The sequence below is a fragment of the Herpailurus yagouaroundi genome, unplaced genomic scaffold (assembly GCF_014898765.1).
Source record: "Herpailurus yagouaroundi ecotype Mexico unplaced genomic scaffold, PumYag 139, whole genome shotgun sequence".
NCBI lineage: Eukaryota > Metazoa > Chordata > Mammalia > Carnivora > Felidae > Herpailurus > Herpailurus yagouaroundi.
The window spans coordinates 83,597,889-83,619,391 of NW_024412394.1; the positions used below are offsets into that span (position 1 = coordinate 83,597,889).

The 21,503-nt window shown below is 37.5% G+C and overlaps 1 protein-coding gene across 4 annotated transcripts; it reads left to right on the forward strand.

The window, feature by feature from the left end:
- Positions 1-459: 459 nt before the first annotated feature.
- RNF146 (ring finger protein 146) lies at positions 460-21,053 on the forward strand. 4 transcript variants are annotated; one of them, XM_040474572.1, is made up of 3 exons: positions 460-566; positions 10,795-10,902; positions 19,324-21,053. In XM_040474572.1, coding segments are annotated over exons 2-3 (1,071 nt in total). In that variant the 5' UTR covers positions 460-566; positions 10,795-10,900; the 3' UTR covers positions 20,393-21,053. The 4 variants fall into 4 exon arrangements, with proteins under 4 accessions (XP_040330506.1, XP_040330509.1, XP_040330507.1 ...); XM_040474575.1 differs by having other exon boundaries at positions 464-566; positions 10,800-10,902; XM_040474573.1 differs by lacking the exon at positions 460-566 and adding an exon at positions 623-736.
- The last annotated feature ends 450 nt before the right edge of the window (positions 21,054-21,503 follow it).

A 21,503-nucleotide genomic window follows, 5' to 3' on the forward strand; every position in this document is an offset into this window, starting at 1 on the left:
TCTATTTTTTTCTGATTAAATTGCTCAACCCTTCAGATGGTGAATAAAATAGAACATCTTAGAAGGCCCTTTTTGTTGTTGTTATTGTTAAGAGAGCAAGTAGTACTTTGCCAAATACTCTGTACCCCCAAATCCAGCTAGGCGCTCAACCGCTTTTTCTGGATCTTGCAGCGGGGTTTCAGAAAAGCACCACCTGCTGGTCCTACATGCGTCTTACTTCCTCGGCGCCAAACTCGTGGGCCTGCATTCTTTCAATCTTCAGCACCTAATTACAAGTAAAGTACAATACAAAGCAGTTAGAACGGCCAGGGCAGTGAAACTACAGGTCTCCAAAGGCAAGAAAAAGCAGGTATCTAACAGCTCGCTCCACGGTTGGGTCGTGGGGAAACAGGACGCAGAGGGGGTTGACACAGGCTCCCCGGTACAAGGCGCTACTTCCGCCCCGCGTGGCCCCGCCCCCGCGACGCGACGGGAGGTCACGTGACAGCCGCGCGCGTTCTCGGCCGCTGCGGGCTCTGAGGCCGAAGAGAAAAGACTGCGAGACGGCCGCGGTTGTGGCTAGAGAGGTGGGAGTCGGGGTGAAGTCCTGGCGGGGAAGGGTGAAAGTCAGCCATTCCGGGATCCTAACCCGAGGAAAGGCATAAAGGCTTGCGGCGTCACCTCCAGCCGCGACGCTGTCCGGGTCGGCCCTTCGCTCCGGGCCTGAGAGGGGCGGCGGCGGCGGGGTCAGGGGCCGGTACGTAGGTGGACGCCCTTGGGCCAGCGCGGCCGCGGGTCTCTGCACCCAGACGGGATGGAGCAGTTCAGCCTTTCCCGCCGCCCCCACCTTGGCTGCTGTCACAGGCAAGAAGACTGTGACGGGCGCTGCGTAGTCCGCGGCCGTCGCAGCCCCTGCCCAGGGCGACGGCCCAGAGCTGGTCACGGTCCGGGTGCGAGAGGCGGAGCAGCGGCCATTACTGCGCAGCCTCTTCCGCCGGGGTCCTCTTCTCCGCCTTTGGTGGCAGCCAGGTTTCTCTTCTCTCCCCTTGGCGGTGGTGTCAGGCCTCTACGGGGGCGCCTTTTGGCCGCAAGATTTAGGGGCGGCGATGGTTTGAAGGGTTTCCTGCTCCCTGTTTCCCGTGTGGAGGCCTCTACCCTGGCCCTGGGTCAGATCGCAGCCAGGGCGTAGAGTCCCTGCATTTTGTCTTTTTCCGGAGTGTGTTTTGCGGCTTCCTTCTCTTCCCTCTCTCCTCCTCCTGCTCAGTGTCTGGGTCTTGCCTAATAGGAAGAGCATTCCCTCCACCTTCCCTTGGTTAAACCCAGCGCTGCATAGTTTTCGTTGTTTTGATGGTTATTAAAGCATCAGAACAATGAAGAGATCTCTTGATACCCGTGAAGCCAAAACAATAACAACAACAACAACAACAGAAAACCTCAGGGCATCTTAATAGCAGAGGCTGTTGGCTTTGTTCTGGTTGGTGGGTGCGAGTTCTCTCTCTGTCCCCCAACCCGTCTAAGAGTAGGGGTCTTCCATTGTTGTCGCTATTTTATTTGCCGTAGGCGTCTAGAGAAGGTTGCAAAATTGTTTTCAGTTTACACATACATTTTGGCAACTAAAGCTTTCTCTTGTTAACCATTTCGTATATGTTTTTTTTTTCCCTTCCCTGCGTGCCATTTTAGTGACACTCTTCAAGTTTCGAAAGTACTTACATTTTGTTTAATATTTTTGTAATATTGGAACAGGGTGGAATTGACGGAAGAAGAGAGCCAAGAAATGATAGAAAAAGCGTTGTCTTTGTAGCTTGACATTTCAGGTGCATCGCCACACTCCTTCCCATCCAGTGTGTATACTTTTTAAATAGGATGTGAAAGTATAACATTGGCATTGAAAGCAGTGTATAATTACAGAAATTAGAGGAGTTAGGATTTTTTGTCTTTTGAGCAAATGAATCTATATTTAGACTCTTAAAAAGACGTGGAATATAGGACACCTGAAGAAAATGACTCGCAGAAATAACAGGACTTGTAATGTTGGCTTTGCTGTTTTCATGACCAGCAAATATTTTGAGTGTCCGAGTTTCTAAAAACACATGAAAACAGGTCAAGTAATTCTCTTTTTAAAGAGAAAACCAGGAAAGTGAAAGCCATACTAGAAATAGATTTTGGATGTGTTTGTTTTAGCCTTGTGTATCTTAAACTGGAGCATTTTGTTAAGCCTGCTCTTTGATTTAGAATTTATGTTTGAAATGGGCCAATATTAGTTGTGGGCAAAATGAAAATAATAGTAAACATTTGAAGGTTTTTGTTATTTACTGGTTGTTAAAAACTTGGTAGATTATAATAACCAAGGAAACTATCTTTCCAGATAGCTGGTCATTATTAGAAGGAAGAAAAAGGAAATGGCGTTTTTTCTTTTAGGAGACAAGTATTAACTGGTAAGGTATTTTGTTTCAGTTTCCACCAATTTGAATGGTCAGAAGAATAGGAAAGATTTTTTTAAAGGATCCAGAAATTATTTTTGACTGAGTATAAAAGAAAAAGGTTGTATTCCATGTTTGTTTGTTTGTTTTGCAAATACTAATGTATTTAGAGAATATTATTTTATGTATTAGCACTTGACTAGCATGAAATGCCTTGACACACTGTCAGGTGGATATTTGAATTTTTTTTTTCCAGTGTCAGTAACAGAGGGTGCTGACCCTTCTTTCCATTCCCCCTGCTTGGTACCTGGTTGTGTCTAAGGAACCTGCATGTATGAAACAACAGGCTGGATTAGGAATAATCTTTGTGGGTATGAAAACCATTTTATTAACATTCTACTGCAGCCACCTGTGCTTATTTATGGACTATTGAGTGTGGCTTATTACCTTTTGGATTAATTAAAATAAAACCCGTTAAATGCCTGTTAATTATTTAGAATTACAAAAAAAAAAGAGTAGGGTGAAATAACTAAAACAATGGTGTTATGACTTGACCAAGGTCACACGTATCATTAGCAACAGTGCCTTTCTCATTTACAAAATGGCTGCAGGCTACGAAGCTTCTGTTTGATAAGATTAAAAGAACATATTTGTTCACATTCTTATTTCATGTTTTGTTTAAATTAAAATGCAAAGCTCACATTTGGTTGGGGAGGAATATAAAAATTGAATGCTTGACTGTGAACATTGTGAAGGTCATAGGTTGCCATACAGAGATGTTTTAAGGGAAGTGCTTAACAATAAGGGAAATGATTCTTTAAAATAGTGTAGAGTCAAGTATTAGCCCCCATTTGGTTGAAATGAGTTTTGACTGAAGACTTTTGTTTCCCAGTATGACCTGTGCTTTCTGTAAGCTCAGTTTTAGCAGGCCAATGAGAGGGAAAGCTAAAAATGGAAACATTAGGGCATTTAGTTACCTCTCTCAATTTGAGACTCTTAAATATGAAGTGTAGCTGCTAAATTTCCACACTATTCCTTCTTTTACTGGTTTTTGCTTTTCCTTGCTTTTTTTTAAATTTGTATACCAAAAGTTGGGAGGTTTGAAGTATTTTTTTCTGTCACTGTTAGCTTTTATATAGAACATTTCCTGTTTTGTGTATTTTGCATAAAAAGGAATAAAAATATTTTATTAAACATTAGCTCTTAGTAATTGGAAAAATACAGGAAGTCTTCAAATCTTTGGTTAAAATACCAAATACAGTTAATGTGCTTATCTTTTTCTTTGATTAGTTATTTAAAAAGACAGTCATTTATTTGAATCTATTATGTGGGGAAAAAAATGTGTTTTTTTGACTTTGTGACTGACTTGAGAAAATGGAATTGTAATCCTAAAATATTTTCGGAGAAGATAACTGCATATGCAAATAAGGAGTGTGAATTTGTTGAGTGGTCACAAATTATAAATAGTATGGTATTACTTCATTTTCAGTTATACTTATTTACTATCTGGTTGAGTGGGTAAATAATTTAAATTCACTGACAATCCTAAATTCTTACATATTTTTAAATTTAGTGTGTCACCTTTTTTTTTCCAGAATTGTTAAGAGATGGGAATATGTAACATAGTTTCAAATCTTTTCTTTCTTTATGTTTCCTTCCTAATAATTCTTTTCTGTATAAATTTTCACCTAGAGAAAGAACCTTAACCCATTAACTAATTGGTATTTGCATATTAGAATACTTTGGTAAATTTTACTGTAGTAATTCATAAATTATATTGAGTTTGGCATATAATTTACAAATCATTCATTGCAGTGAGATTTATGTATGTTTGAATTATTTATGTTTGCCAAATTAATTCTGGCGTATAGTTAGAATTACACTATTCGATCTTACATGTTTAACTGAAAGTAAAATCCGCCCCCGCCCCTCATTTAAAAAAAGTCTTTGGTTTCAAATGTAGAAGTTTTCTGAGGACTACTACACATGACTATTCTGAATATTACATGCTGTGCCCTATGTTGTGCCCATTTGGCATTATAATTCTGAGGTTATAGTGGATGGATCAGTTTGGCAGAATTATTGTCACTGAAACCAGTCAATTTTGATTACAACAAACTATGCAATTTTCTTTTTTATCTGTACCAGCAGAGGTGTGGGTAAACTAATATGGGGTTATTTTCTTTATTCAACGATTCTGGTAGTAAATTACCAGTTTTGTATTTTTAAAAATTGTTAAAAAGCAAAACATTCTAAATCGGCATTGCCTAGTTATGGTACCCACTAGCCCCATGGAGCTGTTGAGCACTAGATACGGTTAGTTTGAGTTGTGCTAGAATTTTAAAATATGCACCAAATTACAAAGAATATACACACACATAACAATGTACAAAACACATGAATAACTTCTTTATATTGAATACATGTGGAAATGGTAATGTTTTAAATATATTGAGTTAAATAAAATATATTATTTATTTTTTTTAATTTAAAAAAAAATTTTTTTTTTCAACGTTTATTTATTTTTGTGACAGAGAGAGACAGAGCATGAACGGGGGAGGGGCAGAGAGAGAGGGAGACACAGAATCGGAAACAGGCTCCAGGCTCTGGACCATCAGCTCAGAGCCTGACGCGGGGCTCGAACTCACGGACCGCAAAATCGTGACCTGGCTGAAGTCAGACGCTTAACCAACTGCGCCACCCAGGCGCCCCTAAAATATATTATTTAAATGAATTTTACCTGTTTCGTTTTTCTGTCCTTCATGTAGCTAATAGAAAATTTGTAATCACACAAATGTGGCTTGCATCATATTGTTATCTAACAGCATTATCTAATGCTATTCTAGACCTTTTCTCTGAGATATAGTACACTGAAGAAAAGATTTTTTTTAAAGGTACCCTTGGGAATGAATTGCAGCTCCCCAGCATTGATAGCTTTGTGATTTGGGATTAATCCTTACGGGCTTGGGTTTCCTCATGTATAAAATGTGTATAGTCCTATCTCACAGTTATTTTGAGGATATCTAGAGCTTCATGAACTTTAGTATGCATATGAGCCACCTGGAGATCTGATTCTGTAGGTATGGAATGGGGCTCCAGATTTTTCATTTTAAGGGACTCCCAGGTAAATGCTAGTATAGTTGGTTGGGAACACAGTTTGCATAGCTAGGATCTAGAATACTACATAGATTTTAGTTTATTTTCCTTCTCCCAAGCATTATTATCCATTTAGAGTCCACCTGGAAAATTATCCATGGGATATAGGAATTGGAAAAGTCACTGTAGCTTGCAAGATTTACTTAAACCGGTTTTATTCTTGGGTTTTTATCTGCATTCTGGAGATTCATTGACAGTGAACAAAGCCTAGGTAAACGGTGTGCTTGGCAAGAGATATAAAGATGATTCTAATCTTAAATTTGTAAATGTAACTTCCCTGTGTTATGTTTTAAGTTCTTGAAAGAAATGATTAGAACTTGGGTATCTTTATATTTTTTGTGCAAGGCTGGATGCCTTGTTCACAGAATTGAAATGTGTTACGTGAATTAATTTAGTTTTTCAATATTTTATTTCTCTCAGTGGTTATTTTAGGAAGTTTTTCCTTCAAGAAATAATCACTTCAAGTCAACAAAAACTGATTGGCAGATTACTAGCCATTCAGAGATAGAAAACAGTCTTTATCATTAGGGGGCTCATGGTTTAATAGAATAGTCGAAAGCAAACAAATAATTTCAGTGTATATATGATACGTTTGGTAATAGAAGAATGTACAAAATATCGTGGAGGGAACCATTTTGGGGACGTAGTCAGAAAAAAATGGTAGTAGCATTCATAAGCTATAAAAGAGATAGATTATACCAGAGGAGGAAGTACACAACTACAAAGGGAGGTTTAGAGAAATACGAATAATTTGGTGTAACTATATTATTAATCTGTGAGAGTGGTGGTGAGAGAGAAGACTAGAGAGAGATTGAGGTTTCAGGTCATTAACGCCTTTGAATGCTGTTCTTAGGAGCTTTGCCTTTATGGTATAGGCTGGAGAGCTAGTATAGGGTTTTGTGTATGGGAGGCCCATTTTGCCTTTTTAGTATATCATTCAGAGGCTTAGTGAATACATTTGAGGGGTTTTACTGAAGCAAAATAATCAGGCTGAACAGTCGTTCAAGTAAGAGATGATATATGTCTAAACCAGGGCACTAGCAATGGCAAGAGAGTAGAGGATTCCGAAGGTGTTTGGGATAGAAGTTGACAGAATTTGGTGCAGTTAGTTGAATAGAGGATGAGGAAAAGAATTTTCTGTTTTTCTTCCTCCCGTCAGCATTTGTTGGTTAAAGCATGGAAGCTGAGATGTCACTTTAAGATTCATTCAGAAAAGGGGTTTGTAGAGAATGTGCAGATGAGAGATGTGAGAGAGCCAAGGATTCTGTTAATAAGTTAAAATGGTGGAGCTCCAGAATGGGCAGGAAAGGAATTGAGACTGGCACCTGGATAAAGAAAAGGAGGCTGGCAAGAAACTGGAGGTCCTTGTGAAATTAAAGAACAGGTGTGGGAATGAGAGCATAAGTTAGCTGGGAACACGTGAGTTTGTGATCCAAGAGTGAGATTAAGATTTTAGAGAGGCAGCAGTTTAGGTGGCATGCAGTTCCAAATGTTACACATCATACTTCGTTGCTGGAGGGACAAGGAGGTGAAGTTCATTGAATGTAAGATTTTAGGATTTGAAAACAGAACAGTGTTTCTCACTGTTCTACCTGTATTCGAGGGACTACCTGCATCACTGTCACTTGACATGGGATTCTTGGGCTTAAACCCTTCCATGTCTACTGGCAAAGAGGATGATGAACAGTGAAAATTAAGTCAGTGCCTTAAAGGTTAAGGAGAACTGCTGTTAGGGGATTGTATAGTCAGTGGTAGAGACTTCAAAGAGATAATGTTTTCATTAAGAGTGATGATGTTAGAATGTTACAATGTTTTTTCCTGTCCTGTGTGTGCAAATGGGCAGTTTCTGTTTTTAGTAGCCTGCAAGAGAGACAGGGAGTCTCCTGTGGTGCCATGAAAGTTGTAGGCACCTAGAAAGTAAAGTGAAAGGGTTGGAGGGTAGGAGTGGTGATCAGGACAATGGAGTCCATTTAATGTAAAGACTCAGTTTCCAAAGTCTGTAAAACAAAAAGTCAGGTAATTTAGGAACTCTTTTTTAACAGTTGAAAATCCTCTGGTACTGAAGATTATTGTTTGTTCTGTTAAACATTTGGTGGGACAAGCTGGCTTGTATTTAAAGGCTATGTATTAAAAATATTTGTCTTCAAACACTTAAACTCCTCTGTACTATGAAAGGCACATGGAACTGAAAGAATTCAATTCTTTATTGTGAGGTTTACCTAACTCTTTCGTCATCATATATACTTGATTCTGAGTTCTGTGTAGTATGATGTGCCTCCTGCACTGGGTATTGTGAAGTGGAATGAGCACTTACTAAATGAGAAGAAAGAGGATTAATAGCTGAGATGATGTTTTGTTTGTTTCTTCTGGATTCCCTGCATAAGTTTGGCTTAATGTTTGTAAAGTTGGATATACGTAGAAGCAGCAGGAGGTCCTGGTTAATGTGATGGCCTAGTCTCTTCACACATGACTTCCTTGGAAAAAGGTAATGGCTATGGAATAAATTCCATATGGACTTTTTTGTCCATATAGAACTTGTCTCCCTTTAAAAATTTTTTCATTGTGGTAAAATATAAATAACGTATACAAGTCAGTACACTTTTAAGTGTACAAGTCAGTGCCATTAATTACATTTACAGTGTTGTACAACCATGACCACTGTATATTTCCACAACTTTGTCATCATTTCAAACAAATTCTGTATCTACTAAGCAATAACTCTCCCATTTGTAGCCCCTGGTAACTTCTCTACTTTCTGTGTCTGACTAATTTCAATATTTCATGTTAGTGGAATCACAGCATTTGTCCTTTTGTGTCTGGCTTATTTCACTTAACATAATATTTTCAAGGCTTATCCATATTATAGTATGTATGAGAACTTCATTTCTTTCTGTAGTTGAATAATATTCCATTGTATTTGTACCACATTTTGTTTATCCATTCTGTTGTTGGGCACTTGGGTTGTTTCCAGCTTTTGACTTTTGTGAATAATTCTGCAGTGAACGTTGGTGTACAAGTATGTGTTTCAGTCCCTGTTTTCAATTATTTGGGGTATATACCTGGGAGTGGAATTGCTGAATTATATGGTAATTCTGTTATATGGTAAAACTTTTTTGAGGAACCAGCAAACTTCACAGTGGCTCCACTATTTCCCATTCCCATCAACAGTGTACAAGGGTTCCAGTTTCTTCATATTCTCACCAATGTTTATTATTTCCTTTTTTTTAAATTTGTAGCCATCCTCATGCATGTGAAGTGGCAATACTTGTGGTTTTGATTTACATTTCCCTAGTAACTAATGCTGAGCATCTTTTCATGTATTTATTGGCCATTTCGATATCTTCTTTGATGAAATGTCTGTTCAAGTCTTTTGTCCATTAAAAATATTTTTTTCTTTGTTGAGTTGTAGGCATTTTTTTTATATATCGTGGATATTAAACCCTTATCAGTATATGATTTGTAAAGATTCTCTCCCATTCTGTAGGTTGAATTTTAACTTGCTTGACAATGTCCTTGTATGCCCCAAAGTTTTAATTTTGATGAAGTCCACAATTTATCTTTCATTTATGTATCTTTTTTTTTATTGCTCATGCTTTTGGTGTCATTCATATCTAGGAATCCATTATCAAACCCCAGGTCATAGATATATATCACTCTATTTTCTTCTAAGGGTTGTATGGTTTCACCTCGTATATTTAGATTGTTGGTCCATTTTGAGTCAGTTTGTGTATATGGTGTGAAGTAGGGGTCCAACTTCCTTCTTTTGCATGTGGTAAATCACTTGTCCTAGCATGTGTTAAAGAGACCGTTCTTTCCCCCTTGAATGGACTTGGCACCTCTTTAAAAATCAGTTAGGCATAGGTGTGCCTGGGTGGCTCAGTCAGTTAAGGGTCTGACTTCAGCTCAGGTCATGATCTCACAGTCTGAGTTTGAGCCCCACATCAGGCTCTGTGCTGACAGCTCAGAGCCTGGAGCCTGCTTCAGATTCTGTGTCTCCCTCTCTCTCTGCACCTCCCCTGTTCACATTCTTATCTCTCTGTCTCCATCTCTCTCAAAAATAAACATTAAAAAAAATTTTTTTTTAAAAATCTATTAGCCATAGAAGTATGAATTTGTTCTGGACTGTCTCTTCTATTGGTATATTTGCCTTGTTCTTATGCCAATACCACATGGACTTTGTTACTGTTAGCTTTGTAGTAAGTTTTGAAGTTGGCATGTGTGAGTTCTCCAACTTTGTTCTTTTTTAAGATTGTTTTGGGTTATTTTAGGCCTCTCACAATTTCATATAAATTTGAGGATTGGCTTTTCCATTTCTGCAAAAAAGGCTGTTCAAATTGCCATAAGAATTATATTGAATCTCTGGGCACCTGGGTGGCTCAGTCAGTTAAGTGTCCAACTTTGGCTCAGGTCATGATCTCACAGTCTGTGAGTTCAAGCCCCACGTTGGGCTCTGTGCTAACAGCTCAGAAGAGCCTGGAGCTTGCTTTCAATTCTGTGTCTCCCTCTCTGCACCTCCCCTGCTGGCTTGCACACACGTTTCCCCCCCCCCCCAAAAACTAAATATTTTTAAAAAATAAAAAAAAAAAAGAATTATCTTGAATCTATAGATCAGTTTGGGCAGTATTGTCATCTTCAATCTTCCAATCTGTTATAGTTGTCTTTCCATTTATTTAGCTCTCCTTTAATTTCTTTCTGCAGTGTTTTGTAGTTTTCAGTGTACAAATCTTTCCCCTCCTTGGTTAAGTTGATGCCTAGGCATTTTACTCTTTTAGATGCTTATAAATGGAAGTCTTGAGCATTCTGTAAAATGCTTTTTTGATTTCCTTTTTGGATTGTTGACTGCTAGATACAGAAACACAGCTGACTTGTATATTGAAGTTGTAACCTGCAGCTTTGCTAAATTTTTTATTAACTCTAGTAGTTTTCTTGAGGATTCTTTGGAATTTTCTATATAGGAAATAGAAATAGTTTTACTATCTCTGCAAATAGAAATAATTTTACTTCTTCCTTACCAATTTGTTTGCCTTGCATATCTTTTTCTGGTCTTAATTGCTCTGTCTAGCACTTCGAATGCTGTGTTGAATAGCAGTGGTAAAAGCAGGCATCCTTGTCTTGAAATTTTTTCATTTTTAAGATACGATTTGCCACTGAATTTTGTTAAATGAAAGGATCATATGTAAGTGACTAATTTTATTGATCTTAATCTTTATAGAAGTTGATGAAATAATTTCTTTTGCAGCACAGAATGAACCCACAGTGGAAGAGAAAATACTGCAAACTGTTTGACTGCTGGTGAAGATGGTCTTTTATTTTTGTGACAGACAACTGTGGGATCTGTAATAGAAATGTAAGTGTGGCATCGTGGTTTTTCCCAAGGATGCAGTAAATTAAATGGACTAATAAAATGCACTAAGCCAAGTATATGTCATATTTAGTTCTAATTATAAAAAAAAAAGAGCATTTTGTATTGACTTTTAGATATTTTATTGAGGTAACAATTTTTTTCTCATTAAATTACTGCTAATGTAGATATCCAGAAATCTCATCAGGAAAAATTTCTGTAAAAGTGAATGAAACTGAAGACAAAAGAATTTGCTTATAGAATGCTAAAAAATTTGGAAAGATCTCCAGGTCTTTTAGGTTCTACTTCTTCTTTACATAGGACAGTATAAAACCTTGGTTTGTGAGCATAATTTGTTCTGGAAACGTGTTTGTAATCCAGAGCACTTGTATATCAAAGCGAATTTCCCCATAAGAAATAATGGAAACTCAAGATGATTGGTTCCACAAGCCAAAAATATTCATATAAAAATGATCACAATACTGTAATATAATACAAAATAATAAAATACAAAATATAAAGAAAAATAAATTAACCTGCACTTACCTTTGAAAACTTCCATGTCTGGTGTGAGAGAGACAAGAGAGAGGAGGGTTATTGTGTAGGATGACTTTCACTGTCACTGATGGAATCACTGCTATCTATTGGCTCAGTGGAATCTTTTTTACAGTACAGTATTAATACACTCTTGTCATATACTGTGTTTAATGTAACTGGCAATAAGGCAGCAGAGGAAAGGGTCTATATCTGCAGGCAGCCTGACCTAGAATGAGGCAAAGCATTCCTAAGCTTACTCTTGTATGGAAAAGCAAAAGGACTGTCCATAGATGCTTTGAAGTGACAAAAAATACACTAGTGCTAGTTGTGGGCACCTTCTAATGTTTTGAAAAATCACTTACTTCTGCCAAACACCACAGCCTGGGACCAAGCATGGGAGATGATCACCCACAATCCTGCAGTGAGAGAGAACTATTGGCTCAGTTGTGATCGTGTGGCATTAGGCATCACGTACTAATATTGCAAGACATTGTTCATTTATAAAGATTTATTAGAAATGTTTGCTTGTCTTTTATATCTTTTTGTATTTTTTATTTAATCCTGTTTATATGTTATCTGTCTATATACATATAATATTGTTTAATCTTGTAGGTCAAATATTATAGGTGCTGGCCATCAAGCAACTAGACTATGGTCTAATAAGTGAGACATAATTTTTTAATTATTAATTATAATTTATAATTATTAATTAAACAGTGAGAAAAATGCCATATTGAGGTAATAATAAAATGCTTTTGGAACTTAGAGGATTTAGTCCACCTGAAGGGCTCAGAGTAAGCAAAAGAACTTTTGGCTTGGTCTTAAAGAATAAATAGAATTTTAACAAGCTGAGAAAATTAGGAAGTATTTTTCAAGCCAAGGGAATGAGGGAGGAGCACAGTTGCCCAAATATCAGGGCATCTTAGGAGAGTCAGGAAGCAATCCTGTGTGGCAAAGTGGGGTGGGGTGGGGAGAAAGAGACTTCAAAGTTAGTAAAGGGAGTGAATGTTTATTTAGTCCCTACTATTTTGCTAGGCACTTATTGGGTATTTTACTTGGATTATTAGATTTAATCATTATGAAAAATGGTAGTAGCTCATTTACTGGTGAAGACGTAGAATTGGAGAGATGAAGTCATTTGCCATGGCTTGGCATTTTCCAGATTTCTCTGAGAATTATCTCCTGGAGCACTTGTTAAACACACAGATATTTAGGCTTTAACTCAAATCTGTACAAACTCACCAGCTAATTCTTACTTTCACGGAAGAGTTTGAGATATGCTCTTCTAGGTTAGTGTAGTGAGAAGAAATGACGGAGCCAGGATTTTAACTAAGTCTGTTTTACTCTAAAGATTATGTCAGTGTATTTGAAAGCCAGTGCTTAGGAATTTGGATTCGATTATGTAGGCAGTAGAAAACTATTGAAGATTGGAAAGAAAACTAATTTGACATGGTTGAACTGAGAAAAGATAAGGAGAAAGGATTGAAGTCTGAGAGACCACTTGAAAGGTTAATATTTTGTACAAGCGTGTGTCCAAGAGGCCAGAATTAGGGTTATAGGCTTTGGGAATGAAGGGGACACTTTTTTTTTTTTTTAAATATACAGTGCAATATTGTTTTCAGGAATAGATTCATCCCTTACATACAGCGCCCAGTGCTCATCACCACAAGGGCCCTCCTTAATACCCATCACCCATCTAGTCCATCTCCACCTGCCTCCCTCAGTTTGTTCTCTATCGTTGAGTCTCTTGTGGTTTGTGTCCATCTCTTCTCTCCCCCCACTTTTCCATATGTTCATCTGTTTTGTTTACTTAAATTCCACACAGGAGTGAAATCATATGGTACGTCTTTCTCCGATTGACTTACATCACTTAGCATAATACATTCTAGCTCCAACCATGTCATTGCAAATGGCAAGATGTCATTCTTTTTGATGGCTGGGTAATACTCCATTGTATGTATATGTACACCACATCTTTATCTTTTCATCAGTTGATGGACATTTGGGCTTTCAGTAGTTTGGCTATGGTTGATAATGCTGCTGTAAGCACTGTGGTGCATGTATTCCTTCAAATCTGTGTTTTTGTATACTTTGTGTAAACACCTAGTACAATTGCTGGATTGTAGGGCAGTTCTATTTTTAGTTTTTTGAGAAACCTCCATACTGTTCCCCAGAGTAGTTGCACCAGTTTGCATTTGAAGGGGACACATTCTAAATAAGTTTCTGTCATGGAGAAGTGAAGTGGCCAAGGAATAAGGGAGCATTGAGGATGGATCTAAGTTTTGTCCAAGATCGAAAACAAAGGACAAGGACGCAGGTTTAGGTGAACAGATAACTTTGGTTTTAGTCATGTTTGATATCAGGTCCTTGGAGAATATTGAGGTAGATTTTTTGAATACAGATTGGAAATGTAGTTGGAATGGTTCTGGATATTAGATTTTGAGAATCATGGTGGTATATCTATAATTTTGAAATCTTAAGTAGATTGTCTAGACATAGAATGCAATGGGGAAATGGGGCCACCCATAGAACCTTTGTGAAGAATACTGCTACTTAAGGGCAGCTGGAGAAGATAGAAAACAATGAAACAGAAAGGAGAATTGGGAGAGAGTACCATCAAGGAAATGAATAGTATAAAGTTTTAGAAAAATAGTTGCTGGTCATTATCGTTCAGTGCAATGGAATCAAATACATTGAGACCAAAAGAGACCATTAGACTAAAAGCATGGTAGTTGATTTTGAAATTTAAGGATAGAGAATATTAACCAAAATCTTGAGGGAATTGGGATGGTATTAACAGAAGTTGAGGAGTCAACTTTGAAAACAACTAACTATACCCCAACCTGAGCCAAGAGGAATGATGACAAGGTAGAGTGAAGATAAAGATAAACTGTAAGGATTCACTCTTACCTAATTTCTTAATGATAAAGGAATCTGGGACATTTCTTAAGAGATTGGAGAAAGTTGTCTACAGTCTTTGGGAATAGGGGAAATAAAGTTGTTTTGACTGAGTAAAAAATTATTGATCCCAGGCTTGATAGTCTCTGGGAAATCAAAATAGCTAATTGTGTGTGGTGCTCACAACTTTTGCACCATACATTTCACTATAAAGGTAGAAATATGCCATGAGTTTAATAGTTAACTTTTTTTAAGTCCTCTCCTTGGTTGACCCTTGTTTTAGGCAAGTGTCTCCCTTGTGGCTTTTGTCGTGGTGGTGGTCTCTTTATTCCCCATCTCTCTCTGACATTTCTTAACATCTTTTGCAGGCTCTTTTGCCTCACTTGTAAATACTGAAATACTCCAAGGTTCTGTGGTTGGCGCTTCTGTCTGCTCTCCCTACAAGTTTAATTTGGGTGTTCATTCATTTTCATGTCTTCAAGAATATATACTTTTTTTTTTTCTAAGTAGTGATGAGTAGCCCATTTCTCCATTTTGTCTTATGAATAGAATCAAAATGGATGGATGACTTTCTTTTTTGTTGGGTTTTTGGGTTTTGGGGGGGGGGTTGTTTTGTTTTTGTTTGTTTTGAGAGAAAGCCTGTGTGTGCATGAGCAGGAGATGAGCAGAAGGAGAGAGAATCTTACAGAACCCAAGCCTGACACTGGACTTGCTCCCATGAACCATGAGTTCATAACCTGAGCCAAAATCAAGAGTCAGACGCTCAACTGACTGAGCCACCCAGACACCCCTGTTTTCTTTTTCTTAATGAGGCTTTAAATAAATATGGAAATATAAAAAAAAAAATTCAAGAATTTCATTGACAACTAGGGCGCCTGGGTGGCTCAGTCAGTTAAGTGTCTGACTTTGGCTCAGTTCACAATCTCACATTTCATGAGTTCGAGCCCCATATCGGGGCTCTGTGCTGACAGCTGAGAGCCTGGAGCCTGCTTTGGATTCTGTGTCTCCCTCTTTCTCCGCCCCTCCATCACTCATACACTCTCTCTCTCCCCCTCTCTCCCCCCTCTCCCCCTCCCCCCCCCGTCTCAAATAAACATTTAAAAATTTAAAAAAAGAATTTCACTGACAACTAATTTCTTTAACCTAAATTGAAAGGGATGTAAGAAGATACATATTATTTGTTCTTCCATTCTGTAGCTAATTTTAATTGTTTTTGTTACCAAAAAGTTAAGTGTAGCAATAGGACCTGATGAATTAAAAGAGGTTTTCAAATACAGTTTTATGCTTTCATTTAATGTATTCACTTTACAATAATTTTGAATTGAACATGAATTATCCCCGTTTTACTAAGGAGAAAGCTGAAGATTCAGAAGCATAGCGTGAGTATGATTTTTTAAAAACCTCTTACAGGTACATTAGGTGCAGGTTATATTTGGTAGAATTGAAAGTAATGTACATAGACTCTTACCAAAGTGTAAGGTTACCTGGAGCAGATAAAAGTATTCTCATTCTTTTGCCAAATGTAATTGAAATATGTGGTACTCTCTCACTACTTTGGGAAGTACTAAGATATTTTGTATTTAAGAAATACATATGAGTTGTGGAGAGCCTAACAAGATGTGGTATGCACAGTCAGTTCTTTTTAGGGGAAATAGGTGAGGAGCATTAATTGACCAGTTGAGAAGCAGGAGCTTTCACTTACAGTTTAGATTGTTAAGTTACAAGGTCTTTGAAGGTGAGAGCTTATCTCAAAATACTTTGAAGCTTCTATAAGTGCCTAACACATATGAAGAGTTCATATTTGGTAGAACTTACCATAGGTTGGGAAAAAGTTGTACTTTATGTAACTAGAGTTTCTGGTAAAGGAGTTGATTGGAAATGTAATTAAAAGTTGAAACAAAGTTTGGAAATCAGATATTTCATAGTGATCATTTCTTTCTATTGAGCTTATGTGTTGCTTCCTTTTCTATTTAAGTACGGTGTTTTCAACAACTTGCTGTCATTTTGAACCTTGCCTATTGAGGAACCAAGGACACAGAAAAGCAGTAAGAGAATGGATTGTTGGACAGATAGGATGTGATGAAAGTCTAGGAGCATTGTTTTTGAAGTTTTGATGAGCATAAACATTTTTAATGACTACTCTTGTAACCACTGTGCCCTTTTTTGAATGCTTGATTTTGGAAAAAAGCATAGATCCATATGGTGATAAAATTTGAAATATTCCTTGTTTAAAACACAGAATCAAATGGTAGAGATTGTCACTCATTTTAAGCAGCAGTTAATTAATGGTTGCCAATCACTGTGAGATCTTTTACCTCTATTTCTGTTTACTAACTACTGGTCTACTCCCTCTATCATTTTCTCTCCTCTTTGAAATATCTATGGTTTCCTAGTACCATGGGATAAAATAAAATCAGATGTTTCCTTAGCAGGGCACAAAAAGATTTTCATGTTTGGCTTCTGATTACTTTTACAGCTTCATTTTATGCTTCAGTTGCTTATTTGACTCGGTGTTGTGCACATGTCTCTGCCTTTAATCTTTTCCATTGCTCTGCACTCCAAACTTTCTGGCCTATATCCATCTTCTCATCTGCCTCTCGTTATTACTTTTAATAAGTATCTAACACTTTACTGCAAGAATTAGGCCATATTGTGATTATTGCTTTCTTGCATTAATGTTTTTTATTTAACAAAGTAGGTGTGTTTCTTTAGATCCATCAAATACTCAACATTATAAATGGACTATAATAGTTTTTAAATAAATGCTCATCTGAATAAGGCAGAAGTTAACAAATTTTATGTCAGTATTTAAGCCCTATACATCCAGTTTGAAAAATGTCCCTTTTTTCCCCCCTCTCCTGCTTTAGGACAACAATATTCAAGTCGTTTTCTCTTGGCTTTAACATTTGTGGAGCTTTAGTGAATGAAGCTTTAGTGAACACTTAGTAAAGTGTTTTGTGGGGTCTTTTTGGAGTTTTTTTTAGCTATTCTCACCTAATTTTTATAAACTGATTTGTAGGTAAGGAAATTTAGACTGTGGGTTTAACTGAGTGCTGAAGAGTACAAAATAAGGGAGAGGGAGACTCAGGTTTTTAGAGTTCTTATCTAGGTTGGTTTCATTGTATAACAGTTGCCTTAATTCAAGTTATCCTTTCTCCCTTGGCCATCTGCAATTTTTCATTATAGTTTTCAGTATGCTGCTTCAGGGCTGATCTTTAAGTGTACTAACAGAATTTTTATACATTCCCAAGGTATACACAAGTAAATGCTTTAAAAAAAAGTTTATCAATCAGATGGTTTAACTTAATGTTATTTAAAGTAAAATAAAACCCAAAAACATGTTTTATAATATGGTGTATTATATTCTTCTTTGAAAAACCTATATTCGTTTCCTTAGCTAATATTTGAGTGTTCTCTATCTGCCTGGTCTTGTATGAGAATACAGAGACGAGCCAACAGTGACCTGTTTCCTGCCCTTAAAAAGCCCACCTGCTTATGGGGAAGACTGACATTAACAAAATAGTCACACACATAAACGTAACATTGCAATTCTGATAAGCGCTAGGAATGAGAAATACATGCTAGTAAGCAGTTAAAAAGAAATAGGGTGATTTGACCTAGTCATGGAGGGTTTCTCAGGAGGGCTATAAGATGAGTAGTAGTTGGTCCATGGGGGATATGGGAGGCAGGAAGTGAAGAAATGTTCATACAGAGAAAAAAAACCTTTTATTGGAGGGAGTAGCCATTGTGGCTAGAAGCTTGATCAAGGAGAAGTTTAATATATGAGGCTGGTGGTGGGGTGGGGACCATTGCACATAGATCCTGGTCTTTATCCTAAGATCAGCTTTTTAAGCAAAACAGGTAAGGCTGGACCAATTACAAGGCATATTCAGTAATTTCATAAACAGTGTTTACTGGGTGGCGAGGGAAGGGTAGAAATGTATAGTAGATGGATTCAGGAGATGCTTAGGATAAAATTGATAAGACCTGCTGATGTTTTGGATGAGAAGACATGGCGAAGGGCAGTTTGAATGATGAATTTCTGGCTTAAAAAAGCAGATGAATAATGGTGTCATCAGGAGTGGGGAGCTTTTAGGGAGTAAATAAGCAAGGAACAGATCATGTGTTCAGGGGTTTTTTGCCCTCAAAACATCCAGCAAGAATTCTAAAATAGACAATTAGAAATCTAGATCTAGGGCTGAAAGGAGACCTGGGCTGGTGATACCAATTACTGAGTCATTTGTTTATAAGTAACTGTTGAAGCCATGGGTGTAGATGAGATCATCTTGAACGAGTAAGCAAGAGCATATGGTTTAGAAAAAGGCAACAAGGAAAGGCCATCACAAGAAGAGTGCTTCATGGAGGGGAAATGAAATGACTGGTTTACCAGTGTTTTTAAATATACAGCAGGAGTAGAGAAGTTCTAGGATTTCAGTTTTAATCTTAATTTCATATGGTCTACTTGTCAGGTACCAAAGTATGTTAATATATGGCAGCATTTGCAAAGCTACCACTTAGTAATATTGTAAAGGGCTACAAAATTGTCACCATCTGTAATTGTAATCTAAATTACTTTTAGCCACTTTCTCTGTGCTTTCTACACTGATTGGAAAAGTCAGTCTAGAATGGAATTTACATTTTTAAATCTTTGCATTTACTTATATCTCATAAGTTCTGTGACTGAATAGAAATGGTATATTTATTTAAAATCTATACTTTGGTTGTATTTATTTTTGGCTTAACATTTACTTGTGTGCCCCTTTGTCCCCCCCCCCCCCCCACCAGTGTAAAAATTAATGACCTAACAAAATCAAAAAGTTTTTTTCTACACAAGTTAGATTTTTTCTCTTTTATTTTGTTCCTCATTGTCTGGTATGTAGTACACATATACAGTAGGTGTTTAATAAGTGTTTTTCTGAATTGTTGAATTACAATATTAGAAGAGTTGAAACACAATTTTAATATCACATGTATTTTCTCTCATTTTCTTAGGATGGCTGGCTGTGGTGAAATTGATCACTCAATAAACATGCTTCCTACGAACAGGAAAGCGAATGAGTCCTGTTCTAATACTGCACCTTCTCTAACTGTCCCTGAATGTGCCATTTGTCTGCAAACATGTGTTCACCCAGTCAGTCTGCCTTGTAAGCATGTTTTCTGCTATCTGTGCGTAAAGGGAGCTTCATGGCTTGGAAAGCGATGTGCCCTCTGTCGACAAGAAATTCCCGAAGATTTCCTTGACAAGCCAACCTTATTGTCACCAGAAGAACTCAAGGCAGCAAGTAGAGGAAATGGTGAATATGCATGGTATTATGAAGGAAGAAATGGGTGGTGGCAGTATGATGAGCGCACTAGTAGAGAGTTGGAAGATGCTTTTTCCAAAGGTAAAAAGAGCACTGAAATGTTAATTGCCGGGTTTCTGTATGTTGCTGATCTTGAAAATATGGTTCAATACAGGAGAAATGAACATGGACGTCGCAGGAAGATTAAGCGGGATATAATAGATATACCAAAGAAGGGAGTAGCCGGACTTAGGCTGGACTGTGACGCTAATACTGTAAACCTAGCGAGAGAGAGCTCTGCAGATGGAGCGGACAGTCTATCAGCACAGAGTGGAGCTTCTGTGCAGCCTCTAGTGTCTTCTGTAAGGCCCCTAACATCAGTAGATGGTCAGTTAACAAGCCCTGCAACACCATCCCCTGATGCAAGCACTTCTCTGGAAGACTCTTTTGCTCATTTACAACTCAGTGGAGACAGCATAGCTGAAAGGAGTCATAGGGGGGAAGGAGAAGAAGATCATGAATCACCATCTTCAGGCAGGGTACCAGCACCAGATACCTCCATTGAAGAAACTGAATCAGATGCCAGTAGTGATAGTGAGGATGTATCTGCGCTTGTTGCACAACACTCCTTGACCCAACAGAGACTTTTGGTTCCTAATGCAAACCAGACAGTATCTGATCGATCAGGAACTGATCTGTCAGTAGCAGGGGGTGGAACAGTGAGTGCTGGTGTCAGATCTAGAAGGCCTGATGGACAGTGCACAGTAACTGAAGTTTAAATAAAAAACTCTTCAAGGTTAAAATGGTTATCTGTAAATTTATGCCCACATAACATTATACTCATCCCTAGTAGTGCATTTTGTGAGTTGGGGTGGGAAGGGGTATGGGGAGGACAGACCTGTAATAAAAATGTTTAACATGTCTCTGTTGAGGAATTTATTTAATATAAGGAACTCGGGCGTTAATAGTTGAGAGTTGTTTAGTAATAACCCAGTTTTTTTGAGGTCTGTTTTATAGGTTTTTAAAATTTCTTCAGTTCTTTTGGCCAGTGTGTGTGTATTATCTGTGCATTAACAGTCTTCATCTTATTCTTGCATTGTGTCTTATTTTCCTGCATGGATTGACGTAAAACCATTACTAAAATTTGGCACCTATGAGATGTCTGGTATCGGTATGAACAGGAAGCTTAATATGAAAATAGATGTGAATTTGGAATTTTAAAATAGATGAATAACAACTATTAAATAGTAAAGTTACTGAAATGGAAATGTAAAGAAAACAGTTAATAACTTATGTTTCAGAATCTTGTAACATACTTCATGGCGTTTCCCATAGGCTTTGCTGTCTAGTCCTTGTAGTTTGAGGCTCCTCTTGATCTGCATTTTTCTTTTTGATTACAGAATTTATAATTTAATAAATACTAGAGTTTATCAAAAATAATTTGTCTGTTGTTTGAGTCTGGAAAGAGGATGGAAACATTTTGACATTAGTGGCCAAAGGTTAATAAACAGGTGATGGTTTGGAGTGGTGGTATTCAGCTTAGTCACCTGCTTGAAGTTTGATTTATTCATAAAGGATAATTAAACAGAATCTACAAGCAATTGCACGGTATAAGTGTGTATGGAATTTATAGCCCGTGAGACTTAAATTTCTTACATAACTGGTAGTGGAGACCATACTAGATTTTCCTTGCCAGTCTTCATTAGTGGCCTGACACTAATGGATTAAATTGTATTATTTGTAAACAGCATTAGTAGACACAAATTCACACAAAATATAGACTCTATGGCAAGATAGGAAGTCCCGGGTTAACTTGGAAATCCAGAATTTGGTTCTGAAAAAAGGTAGTGTGAGTTTTAGTGTTTTAACTCAAAACAGTAGGATCATGTT